Source organism: Prunus dulcis, chromosome 6 (assembly GCF_902201215.1).
Source record: "Prunus dulcis chromosome 6, ALMONDv2, whole genome shotgun sequence".
In the NCBI taxonomy this organism is placed as follows: domain Eukaryota; kingdom Viridiplantae; phylum Streptophyta; class Magnoliopsida; order Rosales; family Rosaceae; genus Prunus; species Prunus dulcis.
This window is the reverse complement of record NC_047655.1, coordinates 29569539-29590643: the sequence shown is the minus strand read 5'-3', so window position 1 is coordinate 29590643 and position 21105 is coordinate 29569539. Positions and strand designations below refer to the sequence as shown.

Here is a 21105-nt window from a genome sequence, read left to right as displayed (position 1 = left end):
AAATAAACCGCTTGGAAGAAGAACAACACGCTGGAAAAGGAAAGATGAAAAACCCATGGTTTTGGGTCTCTGTTTTCTTGGTTGGAATGGTCATTTATTTGTTGTTTTCCAAATGTAATAGGACTCCTGGTCATCTACAGTTGGCAGGTTAAAGTTGGTTAGGTTATGGATGTAATGGAACAGGTTTTATTTATTCTAAATCAGTGATGGCAGAGATGGTCGTTTTCTATTGGTTCATCTTGGTTTGAAAAGGCAAACACAAAAGGCATAGCCAATAACCCCAGGCTCAGGTATTTTGGTATCAACTCTTATGCAGCCTCAATCGTCAGACCAATTATTCCACGTAAACATGAGAAAGAACTAAATATTTGACGGTGAGGGACCTCCCAAAACTACAACTCAATGACGTCAAACAATAGAATATTTGAGCTTGTAATTGGCCCAGCCGAGCGTTAATGATAATGTTTGTGCTAACCAACCCCGACATTTCCGTCCGGATCGGATTTAAAAAATGCATATACAAAACAAAGTATTCAACCTAACTAAACTAAACTAAACAGTCGACAATGCACTGTCGTCTCATGTTTACAGGTCCATGACATAGCCACCCAATATATACTTTCAACTGTCACGAAAATGAACACCCTAATATATTGCCAAATGAGAGTCGAATATTTCGCTATAGTGGCGATAAAATAATGGGAAAAGCTACAATGTGGGTGGCCCAAAAAAAGTTGCATTTCGCTGCAACTTGTGCCAAATTATGGATTTACAGGAATTTCTTAAGCACAGAATGTCAACAATTAGTTCTAACAAAGGAAAGTGAATACAGCCCTTCTACCATGGAAGACAAGTACAGTTGAATTCCGTTACATAAATAACCCCCTGCAACCTACTACAAAATCACCCCACTTTATCGCGTGGTGAGCAAAATGTCAAAAATTGTGCCATGTTACGCAAAAACTGATACTAAGTTTCAAGATTCACAATACGACAAAACATCCTGCAACTTCTTTCACATACATGTACAGAATCTGAGATGTCAATATGGGTATGAAGCTGGAAGGACCACCTGCAGAAGGAGGACATATGTGCCACTTCAGCATTCATATAAAGGGAAAATGAGATGTCATAAGACATGTTCAATTTGAAGAAGTAATTGTTTGAACCTTTCATAAAGAACATGAAACAAGTTTTTGATTACACACAGTCGGAGTTTAGAACATATGACATACGTAAATCAGATGCCAGTTGCGAAACATTGACATTACCATCTATAGTGTTCAAATCCCCAATACCCTAAACTTTGAAGAACAAAAGCAGCAATTTTTAGTAATCACAGTTGGACAAGTTCCCAACATAATGTAAGTTCTCTTAAATGAACACTGACATCACAGGGGAATACGTACGACGTAACTACAATGAAGTAAATAACAATGCAATTCCAAAGGCAGTAGTTAACAATAAAGCAGCAATGAGGTCAGATTAGGACTTTTACCTCATACATAGGCCTCCCCCCTCAAAGCCTCGATTGCAAGCTTCAATCGGTAGTAGCCAAACTTCGATGGGTCAATGGTATGTAAAGGAATGCCGGCACTAAGGTACTCAATAAATTTGACTGTCATAATACCACATGAAGTACTGTCCACCCGAGCAGTGGAGAAGTTAGAAGTGCACCTATTGATAACATCCGAGTATAGTGATTTAAAAGAACACAGCTTACCCATCACTTTGTTGAGGAACATCGGAAATTCTGCAAATTGTGAATGGGTTAAAGTTTGACATGTCAGTCCCTTTTCTCTTCACCGCTTCAACCTCCGATTTCTCATAAAACCTCATTTCATGCAGCACCTTTGCAAGCGTATGGGTAATGGGCTCCATGAATCGGACAAGCATACTGTTGGAGGTAAAATCAGAATACGAGTCATAGACAGTGACAGTATGTCGCACAAAGTCGACTTCTACTGCTACCCAATGGGACTGTCGAACATTATACGGGAGGTAGACCTTGCGCACTTTCGTCCATGCTTGCGCATACCCATGTTGCCATGACCCATTGACAAAGTGGTGTACATTTTTGAGGTAGTTAAGGGGAGGGTCAACGGTCCTTGCAGCAGATTGTTTCCTCGTGACTCGTTTCCCACTTGGCATTGCAAACGGCTGTAAAAATTGCTGCAACCAAGTGTGAAATACACGTTACATAAACCCAAACCAAAGCACCAAAAGGAGAGACCAACATGACTCCTACCAATGCAAGAACTGCAGTGACACAAAATATGGATACAAAATTACCTGCAGACAAAACTCGGCGGTTGTCCACTCCCTTCCAAATAGTTGCGGATGAGAGAGTTGTCTTTTGCGTATTAGAAACATGGCCATGTCAAGGTGCTGCTATTTCAGAACACAACAACGGCGTCAATATCACAACAAATGACACATAGTCAATGTCATCAAATAAGAGATTGATCGAAATAAAGCCGGGTTCAAATTGTTACCCTCGAGCTCATCCATGCAGTTTCATCTAAAAGTTTGTAAAAAAAATCTGCCCCAACTTCAAATGGTTCGAGCTCCAGCTCCGCACTACAAAAACAACACTTGCAAAGGTAAATTGAAATATAATAGACAAGTGGAACACCTTGTATAATATGACAATGACACACACATGTATAGTATAGCTGTGTATAAATTGTTTGCATACATCAAAAAACAAGTAAAATGGTTTTGCCAAGATACAAATCCTAACCTGATGTCAGTTTTCCAAGCCCTGCAAAGTTGTATGATAGCCTTCACATCGTCCATGGCCACGGGTTTTGTTGGATCAAAACGGGGCTGAGGTGTCTATGCATGCAAATCAGTAACCTTCCTTTTTTTCCTGGAGGGATCGGTGAATGGACTCAACAATGGTGTCGCAGCCCGCTTAAGTCTGCACCCTTTGCCTTCACCATCTGGTTTCCGAACCGTGGCAGTAGCCTCGTTGTCCCCTTCATCACCAACCAGAGTTATGTTACATTTCATGGGAGGCCTGACCTTGCATCCCACCCCCTCAATTTCTGTCTTCTTCCAATCCTGTAACAAATGTAACATTGTTTTACAAATAACTCTATACCCATTCCCATCTTCCGGAGTAGGAAGGAGGGCATCTTCAACACTAGGAAGCTTCACATCTTCAGAGGTAGGAACCTTGTGAGGTTGTTGGTCCACTTGCCTCTCACTAACTGAAGTTTCAATTTCAGTGTCTATGACTTCCATGGCTGGGAAGGGTTCCACTCCATCAGCAGGGACTTCTGGTTCCCTTGGAGCCCCTTCTTGATCTGAGGCTGGAAAGTGTTCCACTCCATCACCACAGACTGGTGCTTCCATTTCACCCCGTTCTGTATGCATGCCTGGGAAGGGTTCTACTCCATCAGCTGGAACTTGAGTGTCCATTTTAGGTGCTGCTGTAGTCGGACTAGTAGGTTCATTTAAGGGTGACAATTCATTCTGCCCTCCTTCATTCTTCTGAGCAGTACAGACTTCCTCATGGCNTCTCCACCATAATTTTTTTTTAACTCCTCCATCTCCAACTTCAAATAATGTTCGACTTCAGCAATTTTTAGGGTCAAATCCCGAATAGCCTTTTTATTTCTGTCACACTCGTTCTCATGCTTCAAACAGTTCTTCTGTACAATAGCTTCCAAGTCACGAACTCTGTTCCTAAGCCCCCGATTTGAACTACGTAGCTTAGCCAACTGATCCTTAGTGCTGCGTAATTGATGCTTCAAACTGCGAACGTCATTAACAGACCCTTTGGCCTGCATACAGTTATAATGCAACAGTTAGAAAGCTTACAAAAAACCAGGAAACTATTTCCACTTCATTCCTATCGTATTCGCTATATTTTCACAACATTGGAAAAAGGTCATGCTCACCTTAGAAGAGGAGGGAAGGGTGGCTGTTTCCTCAACATCCGCGTCTTTTTCTTCACTAGAAGTGCCGGTTTTTTCTTCGGCCTCATCCCCAAATAATTCAACCATTTCTTCTTCGTTGTCATCATCACCCCAACTCCAGTAAGGTTGTTGCTTCTCAATATCTGTTGGCCGGAGAAGTTGCACATCAACCTCCAATTGAAACACAAAAAAAAAAAAAATCAGTTAACTTTGTACTTTTTCCTAATCATAACATCACTGATACAAACAGATCTAACCTCAAAGTTTTCAAAAACCTGACTCATAACCTCCCGAAAACGGGCCACCGTGTTGCTCCTCCAATGTAATATTCGAGGGATGTGCCTATTGTCTTCATGGACCGTGAAATGCAATGCTTCCAATGCTGGGAACACTTCAAAAGCCCAAATCTGTTCACAACAATGAAACATCAATATCTGTAAATGTATTTACATCAAATAGTTAATTGCTGGATATGTGTTCACCTGAAGAGCAAAGCCAAACCCCCTTATGATGTACTCTCTTGGTCTACCACTTCGCATTCTTGTCTGCGTTCTCTTTCCACTTTGTTTGGGCATTTTTCTTTTTTGGGGCACTTTGACTCGTTGGTATTCAGCACAAACTGCCCTCAACAGTGAAGCATTTGTCATTGCATATGACACTGCGCCCCATGGATACTTGTCAAACTCCTCTAGGTCTTCAACCAACTTCAAATAGCGCATGTCAATAAGCACATGCTTTTCAGTACCCAATAGAACAAAATTGGCAAAATAGACCATTCCAAGCTTTAACGCATCCTCATCATCTGTGCACTCGATGAAGGCGGTGTGTAGGTCCAAAAGGGTGGCAGGTTTATTGGTGCTGAAGTATTTTCGCTTCAACGAGCAATTTTCATTTGTCGCCTTCGGAATGAAAGGGAGCTTTCCGAACCTTAGCCCCGTGATGAGGCAAAATTGTTGGGCTGTGAATTGTATCAACTTGTTACCCACAATGAATTTTATCCCGTTCACCTGTGTAACTGTCTTAGGATCAGCCTTCCTCATCAACAGGCCGTGGACAATTTGTGAATTCCACTTCAGGTCCTCTATCAGTAATAGATGACCAAAACAACTTCCCTCGAACCTCTGTAACTGCTGCGTATTGAACTTCGCCTTTATTGTTGTAATGGCGGTCCTTGTGTGTGAAAGGGCATATGGCTTTCCTTCGTACTTCTCATCCTCAGGAATCATAAGCTTTGCTTTACAAGCCATTCTCAAGTTCCCTGCACAACAACATCATACATATGGATCATTGGTTACCCATATTTCATACGTACATTACTCAAACTAATACTTTCAACCCATTTTGATATATGTATATACATTTGATAAAACCATAAATGTTTTTAAGCCTCTTTTCTACTCTCCAACTCTCTCCACACTCTCCTCTTATCTACATTCCCTTCTGCCAAATGTACATCCCATTCCATCAAAAAACCAAATACCACCCAAGTCTGAAAACAATTTCATCAACCACGGATCCACTTCATACAGGGTTTGGGCGAAATGGCTACAAGAATTACTCCAAATGCATCAATGCCTACTAAAATCTACTCATATGCAATACAGTACCACACATGGAACATCAGTATTCACAGTTATGGACTCTGTGTGCAAACTAGACACGTCAAAATGTTACTGCAACTGCAACTGCTAAACCTAGATGGATGAACATGCAATTTCTAAACAGATACTGAAGCCCCATAAAATACCATTTTCAGACATATATCACAAGCTGCAAGCAAGGAATAACAACACAATTTAGCACGTTTTATACCACAGGGAACAGAAAATTTCCACGGCAACTAACTTTAGTATTTCAAAATCACATAATTAACCATTAACACTGGAAGGGTGCAAAATATGCTACTACGTGCTGAAACACCAATGATACCAACAAATTTACTTGTGCATTATTACTCAACACCTAATTCAGGGCCTACTGAGGTAATGGTGTGTTATAATGGAATAGCCCTTGGCACCAGAATAATTTCCCACACTAAATATGACTCATAAAATGGAAGTGAAAACAAGCATTGCCATAGAACCAATCCTATATGACAAATAGCAATTTGAGGCACTGCATCGTCCATAGAGCAAAATCAATACACCAATACAAGTTTCATCCCAGCATGATCTACTTCACAGTTAAATTACATTATTATTGCAATATCTCTAATTACTAAACTTCACAAATTCAGTCACAGGTTAGTGAAATTATCCTTCTCAAATGATAACCATACAAAAACACAAACTAGTCAATAACAAATACAAAACCCACCTTAGAATAACTCCTTCTCTGCACAGAACCGAATTCGAAATCCCAGCCACACCTACAGCAAATCGCGACTTTTGTCCTAACCGAGTCTCACAGGATTGAGAAGGAGGAGGACGTTTGTGAACAAAGTCCTAACCGAAACCAAAATTTAGGGTTTTTTTAGGCCCTGAAGGAGCAGAGAAGAAGAGAACGACGTCGATTCAAGACTCGAACTTAGAGGGAACTGAGACATCGTTTAAGGGAGACATCATTTCACGATTAAACCCTCTCTTTCACCGTCAAGAGCCCCCTCACCAAACCCTAACATTGACTGCAGAGAGAGAACGACAGAGTGCTGCTTAGGTTTTCGTGACAGAGGGAGAAATAGAGTGGTGGTGGTCGATGGACACAGAAACCGCCGAGAGAGGAAGAGAACCGTGACTGAGAGCTGAGAAAGGGAGAGAAGCCAGATGCGTTAGGTCGCCAATCAAAGGCCAATAACTCCCCAATACATGTGCTTTTATATGGAGGGCAGTTTGGTCATTTCACGTTCACAAGTGATTATATCAGAACACAATTTGTAACGTGATTATTTCAGAATACCACTTGTGAAAAGTGATTATATCAGCATATTTCCCAAAAAAAAAAAAAAAAAAAAAACCAAGGCGGGTACTACATTGGCTAAAATGAGTTCAGGGCTAAATAGGCAGATGAAATAATTCAGGGGTAAGTTCGAAAAGGGTAATAATTCAGGGGGTAAATGGCTAAAAATTCATTTTAAAAGGCAGATGATAGGGACTAAAATTGTAAGATTTGTAACTTATAGGGAACAAAAATAATTTTTTGCCTTCTATTTTGTCCGGGTGTGATTCACCAAACTTTTCACCAAACTTTTCAGAGAGAACAGACTCAGACCCACTATAAAGCAAGTGCTTTCCTTATTTGTTGGCAACTACAAGTAGGAATGGCCAAGAAGGACTGCTTGAAGGAATATGGAGAAGCTGATGAAGTCTCTCGCAGTGACTTCCCTCCCAAATTCGTCTTTGGTGTTGCCACTTCTGCATATCAGGTTAGCTGCACTTCAGTTTTAATTGATTACCTTCATTTGTTACAAAGTATGATCTGGGTCTAGGACTTATTTCCTTATACTTCCTACATCGCGTATTGGGTTTTTTTTTTTTTTTTTTTCGATCAACTGGTGAGAGGATTCAAAATAGGGAATACCACTAGACCAAAAGGATGAACTCCGGTTTTCTGTATTCTATTGTGTTGACCACTTTTCTTTTCATAAAATTGTTGTAGAACAGAGAAGTTATTTTCTTTTCCGGGTTCCTTCTGTTAGCTACTGATTCTGATACATTTGAGTGCTTTCCGGAAATTGGTCAATGAATAGTTTTTATTTTATATTTTATTCTTTATAATTACAAATTTAGCCATCTTCAGTTCTTGTTGCATGTTCTTGAGATTCTTTTCTTGTTCTAAAATTATACATGTTTGGGTTTTGCCACTTTTTAATGCAACGGTTTGGCTGATGAATTTTACGCTTCTGCAGTGCAAAAACATTTTTGTTGTCCTATGTACTCGAATAATAAAACAGAAGAAATTAAGAGAAAAGTTATCACAACACTCCATATTTGTTACAGTTCAACACAATTTCTTTGGCCTTGACAAACGGCATCTACTGCATCTGAATTACCCTCCTCGGCCCATTCCTGTATTGTCTAATAAATAAATGTAAAGTAGCTTATTAATGTTGATAATGTGCTTCCATATCAACTTGGTTTCATACTGATGTACTTTGTTAGTTTCCTTATTGTAAATTTTAAGAAGAAAGTTTGCATGTTTGATAGAGACGTCAATTATAACAATGCATTAGGCTATTTTCAAGCATATTTTGCAAAAGAAAATAACTGATAACAGAGTGTTTTTTTACTTCTGTTTTTCTTTTCATTGTCCCCTTTTGTGCCTTTCAGTAGTCTAATGCATTATCTTGTATTTTAAACATCCAAAAAGCTCAGAGTTCAAGAAATTTTCTCTTCTTCTTGTTTATTTGTAGGTAGAGGGTGCCTGCAACGAGGGCGGTAGGGGTCCTAGTATTTGGGATGCTTTTTCACACTCAAAAGGTACCTTTTCTTCATCAAGCTTATGATAATATCTTCTAGGACCAGAATTTTGCTTGACATTGTCAAATCTGATACTGTTTTTGGTTATGAAATTTATTATGTTTGTCTGGATTCATTAGGGACAATCATTGATGGAAGCAATGGTGACGTTGCAGTGGATCAATATCACCGGTATAAGGTTAGTAATAATAATTTTAGCCACGGTCAAATCATTTTTTTTTTCTTTTTGGTCTTTTTGCACCAGATCAATGCTATCTTCCCAAAACTGTTAGTATTTGCAGAGTTTTCAATGTCTTTTCTTCATATTTATGTTGATGGGGAAGAATGAGTACAGATGTATCCATTTTGTTATGGCCTAGTCTGTTAGTAGTCTTTTCCTTTTGGAATGGCTTAGAAGAACATGATCAGATTCTTTACACTTACCCATTCCTTCATGTATCCATTTTGTTATGGCCTGGTCTGTTAGTAGTCTTTTCCTTTTGGAATGGCTTAGAAGAACATGATCAGATTCTTTACAATTACCCATTCCTTCATTCTAATCATGTAGTTATGCAAGTTCGGGATTTCAATTCATGCCGGTCATTTAACATGAATCATAAACCATTTAATGCTAAACAGGAAGATGTTGAACTCATTGCCAAGTTGGGATTTGATGCTTATCGCTTTTCCATATCATGGTCGCGAATATTCCCTGGTATGCTACCCTTTGGTATCTTTCATGGAGTTCTTTCTAATGGTAAAAAGAGTAGGATATAATCAAATTAGATTCAGTATGGTTTTATGTTTAAACGAATTACTTTGTCACTATTATTTCCTTCTTACAATAGCATTTATCTGGTCATTTGACTCTTCTTGACATCCTGCCTCTGGGAAGTCATCTCTAGATTTAAATATAGTAGCGCATGTGACTTGAATGGCGACTTGTATGATTGCTTCTTCTTAGCGTATATAGGATATAATAAATACTCTACAAATTGACATGTCTAAAACAATTTCTAGATTGAAGTGATCTGTCACCAATTTGGAAAGCTTGAATGGACAATGTTGCAATTATGTTTTGACGACAACTTGATAATTGATTCTTCAAGACAACTGAAGGATAGTTGTGGAAAATGTTTTCTGAGTTGTCTATTTAAAGTTGTAAAAACATTTTGAGATTACAATGTGACATGTTCTAAGCGGATATACCCAAGCACAGAATTCAGACAGGGACTTCGAAAAGTTTTTGAACTGTATGTGCATGTTCCATTTTCTATCTTGGCTCAGCTTAATTTTGATGATGACTGTATATTTCTTATGGTTCTGTTTTTTTTTTTTTTTTTTTTTTTTTTTTGCAGATGGTTTGGGAACCAAAGTCAATGAAGAAGGGATTTCTTACTATAACAATGTCATTAACAATCTCCTTGAAAAGGGTATGAATTTGCTTACATTCATTTCCTTCTAGTTGCATCGATGAACCATATTCAACAGTTTGTTCTTGCAGGTATCCAGCCTTATGTAACACTGTACCATTGGGATCTACCCTTGTACCTTCATGAGAATATGGGAGGGTGGTTGAATAAGAAAATTGTGTAAGTAATGTATCATTTAATTATCTATTTTATTTTATTTTTGCAAATACCTTGATATCAAGTAAGTTTTTCATGTTGTTTTTATGTAAAAAAATCTTGTGAAGAAATTAGTTTGCTACATTTCATTTGTCAAAATTGCAAACGTATAGAAATTAAAGATCTTGTGAAGGAAATAATTTGCTATATTTCATTTTTAAATATTTCCAAACTTATAGACATTTTGAAGTATTTTCATCTCCCTTTGAGTGTATGTCTAGAATTTTAATCCTAGTTTTGGGTGAATGCTCTTTGAACAATATGGACTACTGAGGATATATATATATATATCGTATCAAGCATGCACCCTCCATGTGCAGCCCCATCCTACAAGTAGAGAGCTAGAAATATGTTGAGAGAGAGAGAGAGAGAGAGAGACATATAGGTGAATTTCCACCCTCCACCTTACAAACCAACAATGAAGTGGAGAATGGAGATTCAACTCGGCACCTCTTGCAAACCAAACTCCAGTCCCATGTTAGACAGACCCACTAGGCCCAAAATCCTAAGTTGTTAGGAATGGGTCAACAATGTATATCAAGCTTACAATATTATGAATCAATCCACTAGAAGCTAAAATAGGTCTCTACCTTTTGGAGCTCAATCTTTATCTAAAATGATGAGTTACTTTTATTGACCAACCCTACATTGCTCTTTCTTTTGGCCAATCCTGCATTGCTTTTTCTTTTGGCCAACCCTGCATTGCTCTTTCTTTTGGCTCTTTGTATCACTACTGTACTGCATGAGAGAAAAGCAAGTTTCTGATTAGTGTCTGTATCAGGGTGACTAAATTTTAGGATGAGGCTTTATGGTGTGCGCTATTTGCAGATGATATTTCTTTGATTGGATAAACCAGAGCAGGGGTGAATGCTAAAAATTAGAGTCAAGGAGAAAAATTCAATCAAAATGGGTATAAAACTGAGTACTAAGAGAATACAATTATAACAAAAGAAGAAATACAAGTGTGGATGTGCAGAAAATTGAGGGTCAAAAGAATCCCAAAAGCGAAGATGACGTGGCTTATAGTAACTAACTCTTATGCAAGAAGGTTGGGTGGCACCTGTTGGGGATAAAATGAGAGAGAAAGGACTAACGTGGTTACTACATTCAATGAAGATCATAAGATGTGCCAATAAGACTATTCCTTTTAGTGTGATTATTCTTCATTGGTGGGGAGTTTTGTACTGCGGGCTTTCTGGCATGGTGCTCTGTCTGTTGGTTTAGGTTTTCTCATTGGGCTTTTGTGTTTCTTCATCTGCTGTATTAGGTGTTTAATGGACTACTTGTCCCCATGATTCTTGTATTCCTTATGTTTTCTCGTAATAAATCTTATGCTTCTTATAAATTAAAAAAACAAAAGAAAGATGCACCAAGTAGAAAGAATGACTTAATCATTTGAGAGGGTAGTGCCAAGAGAAGAGGAGACAAAAACACTCGGTGATAATACTCTGGGCAGCAAGAAAATTCAGGGTCTTATGGCTAATTTGAAAGGTTCTGTTATGGGCTACAAGTTGTAGCAATCTGAAAATCATCGACAATACAGCAGTTTGCCTGCATCAATAATAGCAACAAGGGAAATCAAAAATTGGTTTACAATAAAAACCTTCATTACTTTCAAGGAAAATAGAAATTATAGTAATTTTCTATAAACATTTATGTCATTGTTAAACAGTGTCCTCGTAGTCAATCATTTTTTGTAAAAATGCAGAGACTACTTCTCAGTCTACGCTGACACTTGCTTTGCAAGTTTTGGTGATAGAGTAAAGGACTGGATTACAATTAATGAGCCTCTTCAGACAGCCATTAATGGTTATGGTGTTGGGATATTTGCTCCTGGAAGACATGAATGTTCATCAACAGAACCATATTTGGTTGCACACCACCAACTGTTGGCCCATGCTGCGGCTGTTTCCATATACCGAAGCAAGTATAAGGTATACTGTTCAATTACTTTTTTTTGTCTCTTTCACTTGGAGATTTTCATCCTTCTGTCTCTTCCTTCCAGCCTTTTCTCCATCTATTCCACTACCGGATCCCAAAAACAGTTTTCCCATGGGTTACCAACAAGTGGTAGCCCCAAGTATGTCAGTGGCCATTTCCCCACTTCACATCCCAATTATAATATTTTGTTCTTACTCTTGCTGCTATTTTTTGTCCTTTCAGGACAAACAAGGGGGACAAGTGGGCTTGACCGTTGACTGTGAATGGGCTGAGGCTAATTCAGACAAAATTGAAGACAAAATTGCTGCAGCTAGGCGCCTAGATTTTCAGCTTGGATGGTAATTACTCATTCCCTAATTATTTACTATTTGGTCACAGAACTACTGTTAACAAAAAGTTTAGTATCTTCTATATTGAAATTACCAACACGCTAATGTGCTTGATTAAATCATCCCTAAGGTGAAAGTACATTCAAGAACTTATGTTGTTTTTTATTCACTTGGAGAACCATCTTCCATATTTCCTACATTGGTCAGTGTGAGTTATTCAATCCAAGAGACTAGGCCCGTGATAAATGACCAAAAAAAAAAAAAAATTCCAGTGTTCAAAGCTTTAGAACTACTGAGCATATCCATCATTTTCATATATCATGCTACTCATACCGATTATCCTAGGATTCCCATAAACTTGAAATGTAACATTCTGCTTTTGGTTAGAAGTAAATCATATTGAAACATACATTCTGGTTAAATCCTTATAAGATATAATAGATATGCTGAAACATATGAAACAGCAGATGGGCCACACTGTTAAATGGGTGTCAAATGAGTTTAGCATTTTCAAAGGCAAAAAATTCACACTGAACTGGGTTTTTCTCAGTACCTTTCTTTGAGTTCAGCTCTGCCCACCGCCTACCCAGGCAGTTTGTTAGATGAAATCAAATGGTTTTCTCTCCTGTAGTATTGTTTAGAATCCATCTCAACTAATTCCAAAGCAGGTTCTTAGATCCAATATATTATGGAGAATACCCCAAAGCTATGCGTGAAAGACTTGGAGATCGGCTTCCCATATTCTCTGAGGAAGATAAGGAATTGCTTGAGAACTCATTAGACTTTGTTGGTCTGAATCACTATACGTCAAGATTTATTGCTCATGTAAGAGAGAGCCCCGAGGATGGTGATTTTTATAAATCACAAGAGATGGAGAGAATTGGTAAAATTCTGTAACTACCACATCATTCCTTTTCAAAGCAAAAAATTTTCTTCATCCTTGTTTAATGTTCTCTCTTTATCATCAGCTGAATGGGAAGGTGGTGAGGCTATTGGTGAGAAGGTATGAACTCTCTCATGCACACACATTCCACTTACTGTGCTGCACACATGTGGCTTATAGGGTGTTTCCAGTCTACTGAAAGATTTTGTGTTGCAGGCAGCATCAGAATGGCTTTATGTTGTTCCTTGGGGCATCCATAAAGTTCTGAATTACATAGCACAGAGATACAATAATCCAGCAATATATGTTACTGAGAATGGTATGCATGGAGAGACTTTCCTAGGAAAATAAAATTGATTGGGAATTTAAATTGTAGTTTAATCTCACTTGGGAGCCAAGGAGTACATTCAGTCCCTGTTTGGTTAACGATTGGCTAATATTGTCCTTCTGCATTTACTTATTGTATAAACAAAATATAATCCGGAGATGAAGTCATAATTAAAATACTTCTGATTATTGATCTGGAAAATGACTTAATGCGCCCTTGTCAGAAGTTGGTACAAACCATAGGAGTTTGCACTTATTCTACGTTATGATTTTTTTTAATTTTCTTTTTTCTGAACCCTATTACAGGTATGGATGATGAAGATAATGACACTTCCCCACTTCATGAAATGCTAGATGACAATCTGAGAGTTAGTTACTTTAAGAGATACCTTTCAGCAGTTGCCAATGCAATAAGGTAGGTCGACTTCATTTTGTCCATTTTATCATATTCTTTCTTTGTAATGGTGGGTGCACTAATTGTTCAGTCAAATTGTAGTATAGGTCCTACACAAAACAGACTTTACAAATTCCATACATTAGCATGTCATTCTGAGACTGCATGGAGCAGCTCTACCATCACAAGATAGAGTTCATGGCAGCATTATCTGTCTTGATGTACAGGGTGTTGGCGTTATTATTAGGTTCAGGGTTTATTATTTAATATAGTTGACTTTGTATACTTACCTTTTTTTATACTTTGTAGATCTTATAAATACCTCAGAATGAGAAGAATAAAATCATTTGATTCATTCAGATTTCTAGATGGTGCAATCGATCTAATTGGCTCTACTGCGATCTGAAACCCTACAAAAACCATAAAACTCTCTACTGCTGCCGTACATATCTAGGGTTTTTCCCTTGTGTCGCTGCTATTTTTCCTAATTTTTTTCTACTACCGCCACACCTCTCTAGGGTTGTTTACCCTGCTTCTATGTTGATGTAGCCTTCTAAACCTTCATCAAGGGTATACTGACTTTGGTGTTGTTACCTCTAACCCTAAACACAAAACCCAATTCTGTTGCCAATATGTCTACTCTTACCAGCGAAATTAATCCTTTTGGGCCCTTGTTAGAGACACCTACTTTTAGCATTCAGCAAGACGTTGCTTCCTATCCCATCGTCAACTGGATGGGACAAATTATCACCTATGGTCCATGGTTTTGGAGATGCATGTCGCAACTCGTAAGAAATATGGTATATTTCTGGTACCAAAGCTGCACCTGATACTTCTGATCAGAAGTATGAAGAATGGGTGGTCGAGGAAGCCTTAGTGAAGTCATGGCTCATCAACTCCATGCATACCAGTCTCATGTTGAACTTTATTCAATGTGAAACTGCGTAGGATGTGTGGGATACAGTGAAAAAGGCATATCATGATGCTTCTGACTCTTCTCAAGTCTATGAATTGATGTAGTCCTTTCAACTTCGACAAAATGGTCGGCCCTTATCCACTTAGTTTACTGAGATGAATTCTCTCTTTATGGAATTGGACTATCTTGTCCGAATGATCTTGAGAATCCATTCGATATTGCTAAAGTGAAGAAACGTACCTCTGAAGAACGTGTCTACATGTTTCTTACTGGTCTCTATCACAATCTTGACCAAGTGTGTAGTCGCGCGTCGGCTTTTGTACCTCTTCCTTATCTTAATGAGGCTTATGTCATGGTGCGTCGGGAGGCCCAATTACAATTTACTACAACTGCCTAGGGTTCCACTGAAGCATCGACTCTTGTGACCAAGAAGCCTTAACCTCACCCAGTTCCCGACTCTGGTCCTAACTCCAACTCTTCTGGGTGTACATACTGTAATGGCACAAAGCATGTGAGGGAAAATTGGTGGGATATCCGGAGTGGTTCAAACTAAAACAGGCCGCTCGCAAGGATAAATAGAAATCCCTAGCGCATTTAGTCTCATCGGACTCACCACCAACAGCCATTGCCTCTCAGGTTTCTTGTTCCTCAATCATTACAAGTAATATGGGTTGTGCTTTCTCCTCTTCCTCTACTCGACCATGGATCATTGCCTTTGAAGCCTCGGATCACATGACCAATGACTCTTCTTGGTTTCTAGCTTCTACTGCACCTCATCGCTGCTTAGTTAAAGTTGTTAATGGTGTGCTCTTACTTATGTTCAAGAAGCTGGTTTCCTTAAATAATTTGCTTTATGTTTGTCAAATTACCGTACGATTAAACTTTTTATAACCTTCTTTCCCACTTATTGTGTTTTTCAAGACCTTGTCAAGAAGACAACGATTGGAATTGGTAAGGAGAAGGGTGATCTCTATTATTTTGAAGAAACTGACTCTGTTGGCCATGTGTTTCAAATTGATGGGGATTATACATCAGAACCATGTAAGATTATGTTATGGCATCGCCGTATAGGACATCCATCTTTCGTGTATTTTGAACGCTTATTTCCTAGTTTATTTACGAAGGTTTTGAGTTCTAATTTACGGTGTGAACATTGCATTTTGGTTAAGAATCATTGTATTACTTTTCAATCTTCCTCCATTTAAAGTGAACAACCTTTTCCTATTGTTAACACTGATGTTTGGGGTCTATTTTCTTCTCCTACTTTTGGTGCCAAGTGGTTTGTGTCATTTATTGATAATTGCACTAGAGTCTGTTGGATTTATCTTAGGAAGCGGAAAAGTGATGACTTCTATACTTCCAAAATTTTATCGATTGATTTGTACGCAGTTTTGGGCCCAATTTCTGGTGTTTCGTTCAGATAATGGGGAGGAATACCTCAATCAGACTCTTGCTGATTTCTTCCATCAACATGGGATTTTCCCTCAAACGACGTGTGTATACTTCTCAATAAAAAGGGATCGTAGAACGTAAGAATCACCATCTATTTGAGGCGGCCCGATCCTTATGTTTCACTTTGCAGGTTTCGAAAAAGTTTTGGGGTGATGCTATCATGGTTGCTGCCCCCTCATGTCTTGGATTATCAGACGACTCTTCATATGTTGTTTACCTTTCATTTGATCCCTGATCTCTTTTCCCTAGATTTTAAGGTGTTTGGATGTGTCTGTTATGTTCATATTCACTTTATCCACACTGACAAATTGGATCCTCAGGCTCTCAAGTGTTTTCTTGGGCTACTCTTCTATCCAAAAGGGTTACAAGTGTTTTCATCCTCCCACTAGCAAGTACTGTCTCCATGGATGTGGAGTTTCAGGAACACACTTCTTATTTTTCTCAGGAAGTCCCTAATTCTCTCCTTTATGGGGAGCATCTAGTGCATTTGGAGTTTAGTGATTATTTGATCAAGTTACTGGTTGATGAGATTTTAGGCTTAAATCAGAGTGGGGCAGATTTACAGACAGACATTGAACCTCAGGGGGAGTCACCTTCGGCTGTAAAGGGAAAAGAGAATTCTAAGGTTCTCTAATCTCTTTCCTCTATTTCAACTCATATGGTCTACAAAACGTATCAAAAGAGAAAATTCTGGCTGATATTGTCTCTAATGAAGTTGACGAAGCTGATTCTTCAGCTAATCCTTCTTTTGATACCACTACTCTATTCCAATCGACTTCTCGTGAGCATGCGTTTGTAGTAGCATCGTATGTGGTACAAACATCTAATACTTCTCTTTTGTCTGTTGATCCTAATAATTCCGAGTCTCTTTCTTTGAACCCGATTGGTGACGATCAAGAGTGGAGATGCACATCCTATGTAAGGAATAAACCAGATCGTTTTGTTTTCTCCTCTAGTAATTTGTTACTTGCCCTATTTCTAACTATTTGTCCTATCATTGTCTTTCTAAATCTCATCTAGCCTTTGCACTTCAGTTGACTTATGTGTCTACCTAACTCTTTTCAAGAAGCTCTAGAAGATTCAAAGTGGAAATTTGCAATGGTAAAGGAAATGAAGGCTCTCCAAGCAAATGGTACATGGGATATGGTGAATATTCCTGATGAGAAGAGGACTGTAGGTCGTAAATGGGTGTTTACAGTCAAGCATAAACCAAATGGATCAATTGAAAGGTACAAATCACGGCTTGTGGCCAAGGGTTAATACTCAAATTTATAGAGTGGACTACTTGGAAACGTTTGCTTCGGTAGCCAAGATGAACACAATTTAGGTAATCTTATACCTTGCCGCAAACTTGGATTGGCCATTACGCCAGTTCGACGTGAAGAACACCTTCTTACATGGGGACCTACAAGGTCCTCCTTTAGGGTTTGCACCAAAGAAGGGAAAAGTGTGCAAGTTCAAAAAACTAAAAAACCTAAATTAAGAAAAAGGCACTTCATGGTCTAAAACGGTCGCTAAGAGCTTGGTTTGGCTTTTTAAGTCGATCTATGAAGGATTATGGGTTCAAACAATCTTAAGTTGACCACACTTTGTTCATAAGCATGGTGGTGACAATTACTATGTTAATTGTGTATGTGGATGACATGGTGGTTATAGGAAACAATACACATGAGATGGAAGAACTCCATAGTTAGCTAAAGAGTTCGAGATGAAGGATTTAGGAACTCACAAGTATTTCTTAGGAATAGAACATCTCGTTTAAAGCAAGGGATATTTTTATCTCAATGCAAATACATCCTAGATCTCATGGCCAAGAGTGGCAAGTCAGCATGTGAACCTGTTGACACCCCAATAGTGGTGAACCACAATTTGACAATTGATCCAGACCAAGTATCAACAAGGAGAGATACCAACGGCTAGTTGGGAAATTAAATTATTTAGCTCACATGATTTGTCATACGCAATTAGTATGGTAACCCAGTTCATGCCTAACCCAGGTATTCAACATATGGAGGTTGTAGATCGTATAATTCAGTATTTGAATTCATCTCTTGTTAAAGGAATTTTGTTCTCTAAGAATGGAAACTTGGATATAGAGGGTTACACAGACTCTGATTATGCAGGATCTAAGTTTGATAGGAAGTCTTTATTTGGTTATGCGTCATTCGTAGGAGGCAATCTAGTAACTTTGAGAAGCAAGAAACAAATTGTGGTGTCTTTGTCTAGTGCGGAAGCTGAATATTGAGCTCTTCATCATGCTATGACAAAGTTGATATGGTTGAAGATCCTAATGAAGCAAATTGGATTTGGCCCTATGAACCCAATGGTGTTGTATTGTGATAATACAGCAGCCATTAAAATTGCTAATATTCCTATCCAACATGGCATATGAAACATATTAAGATTGACAGACATTTCATCAAGGATAATATTGTGACCAGCATAATTATTGTGCCTCACATCAAGAGAGCAAACCAACTAGCAAACATGATGACCGTTGCAGTTTCTAGCAAAGACTTCCATACATCACTATCCAAGTTGGGTGTATATCATATCTATGCACCAACTTGAAAGAGAGGATTGGCGTGATACATTAGGTTTAGGGTTTATTATTTAATATTGTTGACTTTGTAGACTTTGTACATCTTATAAATACCTCAAAATGAAAAGAATAAAATCATTTGATTCATTCATATTTCTAGATAGGGTTAGGCTCTGAAAATATGCATGTGTACAATTGTTTTTTCTTCATGGTTTGTGATACTGGAAAATGTCAAGAAAACAATTTCATTGGTAGAAAAAGGCACGAATCTCTATTTAAATTCACCAGTAAACTTATCTATTTTTCTAGTGGAAACTGTAAAAGGGCATAGACAGAGCCAAACAGATGAAGTAGCCCAGCAAATAGGTGTGACTTGACCTCATAGGCCACGTTTGTTACACAGGACTGTCTTGGCATGGACTCTGCTTAGTGACTGTCTTGGATTGGCTTGGCTTGGTTTAAGCTGGATTACATTTGTTCAACATTTGGTGTCTGCTTGAACTAGGACTAAGTTTTATTATTTTTAAAATTTTTAAAAACAAGGGCAGATTTTTATTTTTATTTTTTTTTGAACTTTTCTTCTCTTTGCATCTCATTCTTCTTCGTCTTCCTCCTCCGTCTTCTCCATCCCCCCTCCTCCTCTTATTCTCAGTTTTTTTTTTTTTTTTTTAATCTGTGCTTTGTTTTTTGCCCGAAATTTTTCTCCCATTTACTCGTCTTCTCCTTCTTCTCCTTTTCTCCCTCAGCTCGCGAAGCCGTTGTCGTTGCCTACAACCCTAAGTCCAAGCTATGAAGTCCTCGTTGTCTGCCATTGGTGCCAACCGAAACCGTATGGCTGAGATGGTGGTTTTTCTTATCATATGAGTTTTGAATGGAAGTCAAATTTTATACTTTTGGATTTGGGGCTGAGTTTGGAATGGATCTGAGTTTGAATGTTCTTGGAGTTAGGTTTCTAGTCATTTTTTTGTTGTTTCCCAGAAATTTGATGAAGAAGCACGATGGTATGTATATTACACATACAAGAATATGAGATGCATCTTCTTTCTGCTAGTTATTTTTGTTCTAGCTGTGATGGTGGGAGGTTTGTAACGGTTGCAGGCGCTCGACGATAACGAGGGGCTATTTGTCCCCCCTGTCTACACAGGCTTCAGTAACACCACTTAAGAAGGTGGTTTTGGTGGGACCAATACTAGTAATCCCACTTAAAATTAGTACCAAGTAAAACAAACATGAGATAAAAAGTTAGTACAAGCCAGTCCAAGCCTAGAAGGTGTACCAAACAGGCCTTTACAGCTAAGTGAGAACTACTCCAGTCATACAAATCCCAGGTTGAGTCCTCTGACCGCAGGACTGATCCCTTTAATAATTATCCTAGACCTTTCCAGAAGGACCCCTTTTTCCGATACCACATTAATAACAACTAGTTCCCAAGGCAACATAAATAACAGCTAGACACTCTTTAGACTCCCAATAGAACATTAATAACCAATAAACAAACTCCCAATACATAACTAATAACAATGAAGACACTTGGTAAATTTTTCCAGGCATCTCTCAAAAAGTGCTATTTCCGTACATGAGAGTTTCTCTCCTCTCAAAGATCTTGTAAGATCTATTTACTGCATCAGAAAGAGTAGACATAGATGACACATTTGAAAACTCACAACATAGCTTCACTTGATCAAGTTTTCTTCATCTTGAGTGTGCACTCATTTTTTTTTTAATCATTTTGCACTCATATTTTACCAGTGTATGAACATCAGTGTGCGAACAATGAAATCCTATCAGGTAACAAGAAAAAGCAATGCTGTAACATTTTTCCTGGACAGGGATGGAGCAGACGTGAGGGGATACTTTGCGTGGTCATTACTAGATAACTTTGAGTGGGCTCAAGGCTATACCAAGCGTTTTGGTTTAGTTTACATCGACTACAAGAATGAGCTCTCTAGGCACCCAAAATCTTCAGCCTACTGGTTTTTGAGGTTCTTTAAAGCTGGTGAAGGGAAACATGACAAGGAACAGTAATGGAAAATTTAGCTGACAACTGCCATCCATGAGAGGGACTGCCCAGGAACTTCATCTTTTCATGTACCAACTTAAACTGCTTGCTGCTTCAATTGGTTTCAAACCACTGGATTCCTCTGGAACTCATTTTGAGCTTTTGTAAGTCACCCCGAAGTGTATGTACTAAGACATTTTTATCCCTGAATATGTCAGTGTGTTCTTTAATCATCTCGGAAACATATGATCGAGTTGACTAACTCCTCTCTCCTTTTCTTCCATAATGAATTTGAATGTATTATCATTGACAATTTTATGACCAGAGTTAATAGTCATAAGAATGTCTAGTTCACAACCTTATGAACATAAAGG

At 38.4% G+C, this 21105-nt stretch overlaps 1 protein-coding gene and 2 long non-coding RNA genes across 3 annotated transcripts; 1 reads left to right on the top strand and 2 right to left on the bottom strand.

Annotated features, from left to right (window-relative positions):
- Positions 1 to 986: 986 nt before the first annotated feature.
- On the bottom strand, positions 987 to 1791 carry LOC117629524. The gene is made up of 3 exons (XR_004586113.1): positions 1724 to 1791; positions 1499 to 1641; positions 987 to 1072 (listed from the first exon to the last, which is right to left on the bottom strand). It is a non-coding gene; the product is annotated as an uncharacterized LOC117629524 (long non-coding RNA).
- A 304-nt stretch (positions 1792 to 2095) lies between these two features.
- On the bottom strand, positions 2096 to 2525 carry LOC117633273. Its single transcript, XR_004586589.1, has 3 exons — positions 2496 to 2525; positions 2293 to 2388; positions 2096 to 2172 (listed from the first exon to the last, which is right to left on the bottom strand). It is a non-coding gene; the product is annotated as an uncharacterized LOC117633273 (long non-coding RNA).
- Positions 2526 to 7044: 4519 nt separating this feature from the next.
- On the top strand, positions 7045 to 21049 carry LOC117631057 (beta-glucosidase 42). Its single transcript, XM_034363987.1, has 13 exons — positions 7045 to 7287; positions 8275 to 8341; positions 8461 to 8519; positions 8960 to 9035; positions 9679 to 9753; positions 9825 to 9912; positions 11657 to 11882; positions 12112 to 12227; positions 12887 to 13101; positions 13187 to 13221; positions 13318 to 13420; positions 13735 to 13843; positions 20562 to 21049. The coding sequence occupies exons 1-13, from the start codon at positions 7183 to 7185 to the stop codon at positions 20755 to 20757; spliced, it is 1470 nt and encodes a 489-aa protein (XP_034219878.1). The 5' UTR covers positions 7045 to 7182; the 3' UTR covers positions 20758 to 21049.
- Positions 21050 to 21105: the final 56 nt, after the last annotated feature.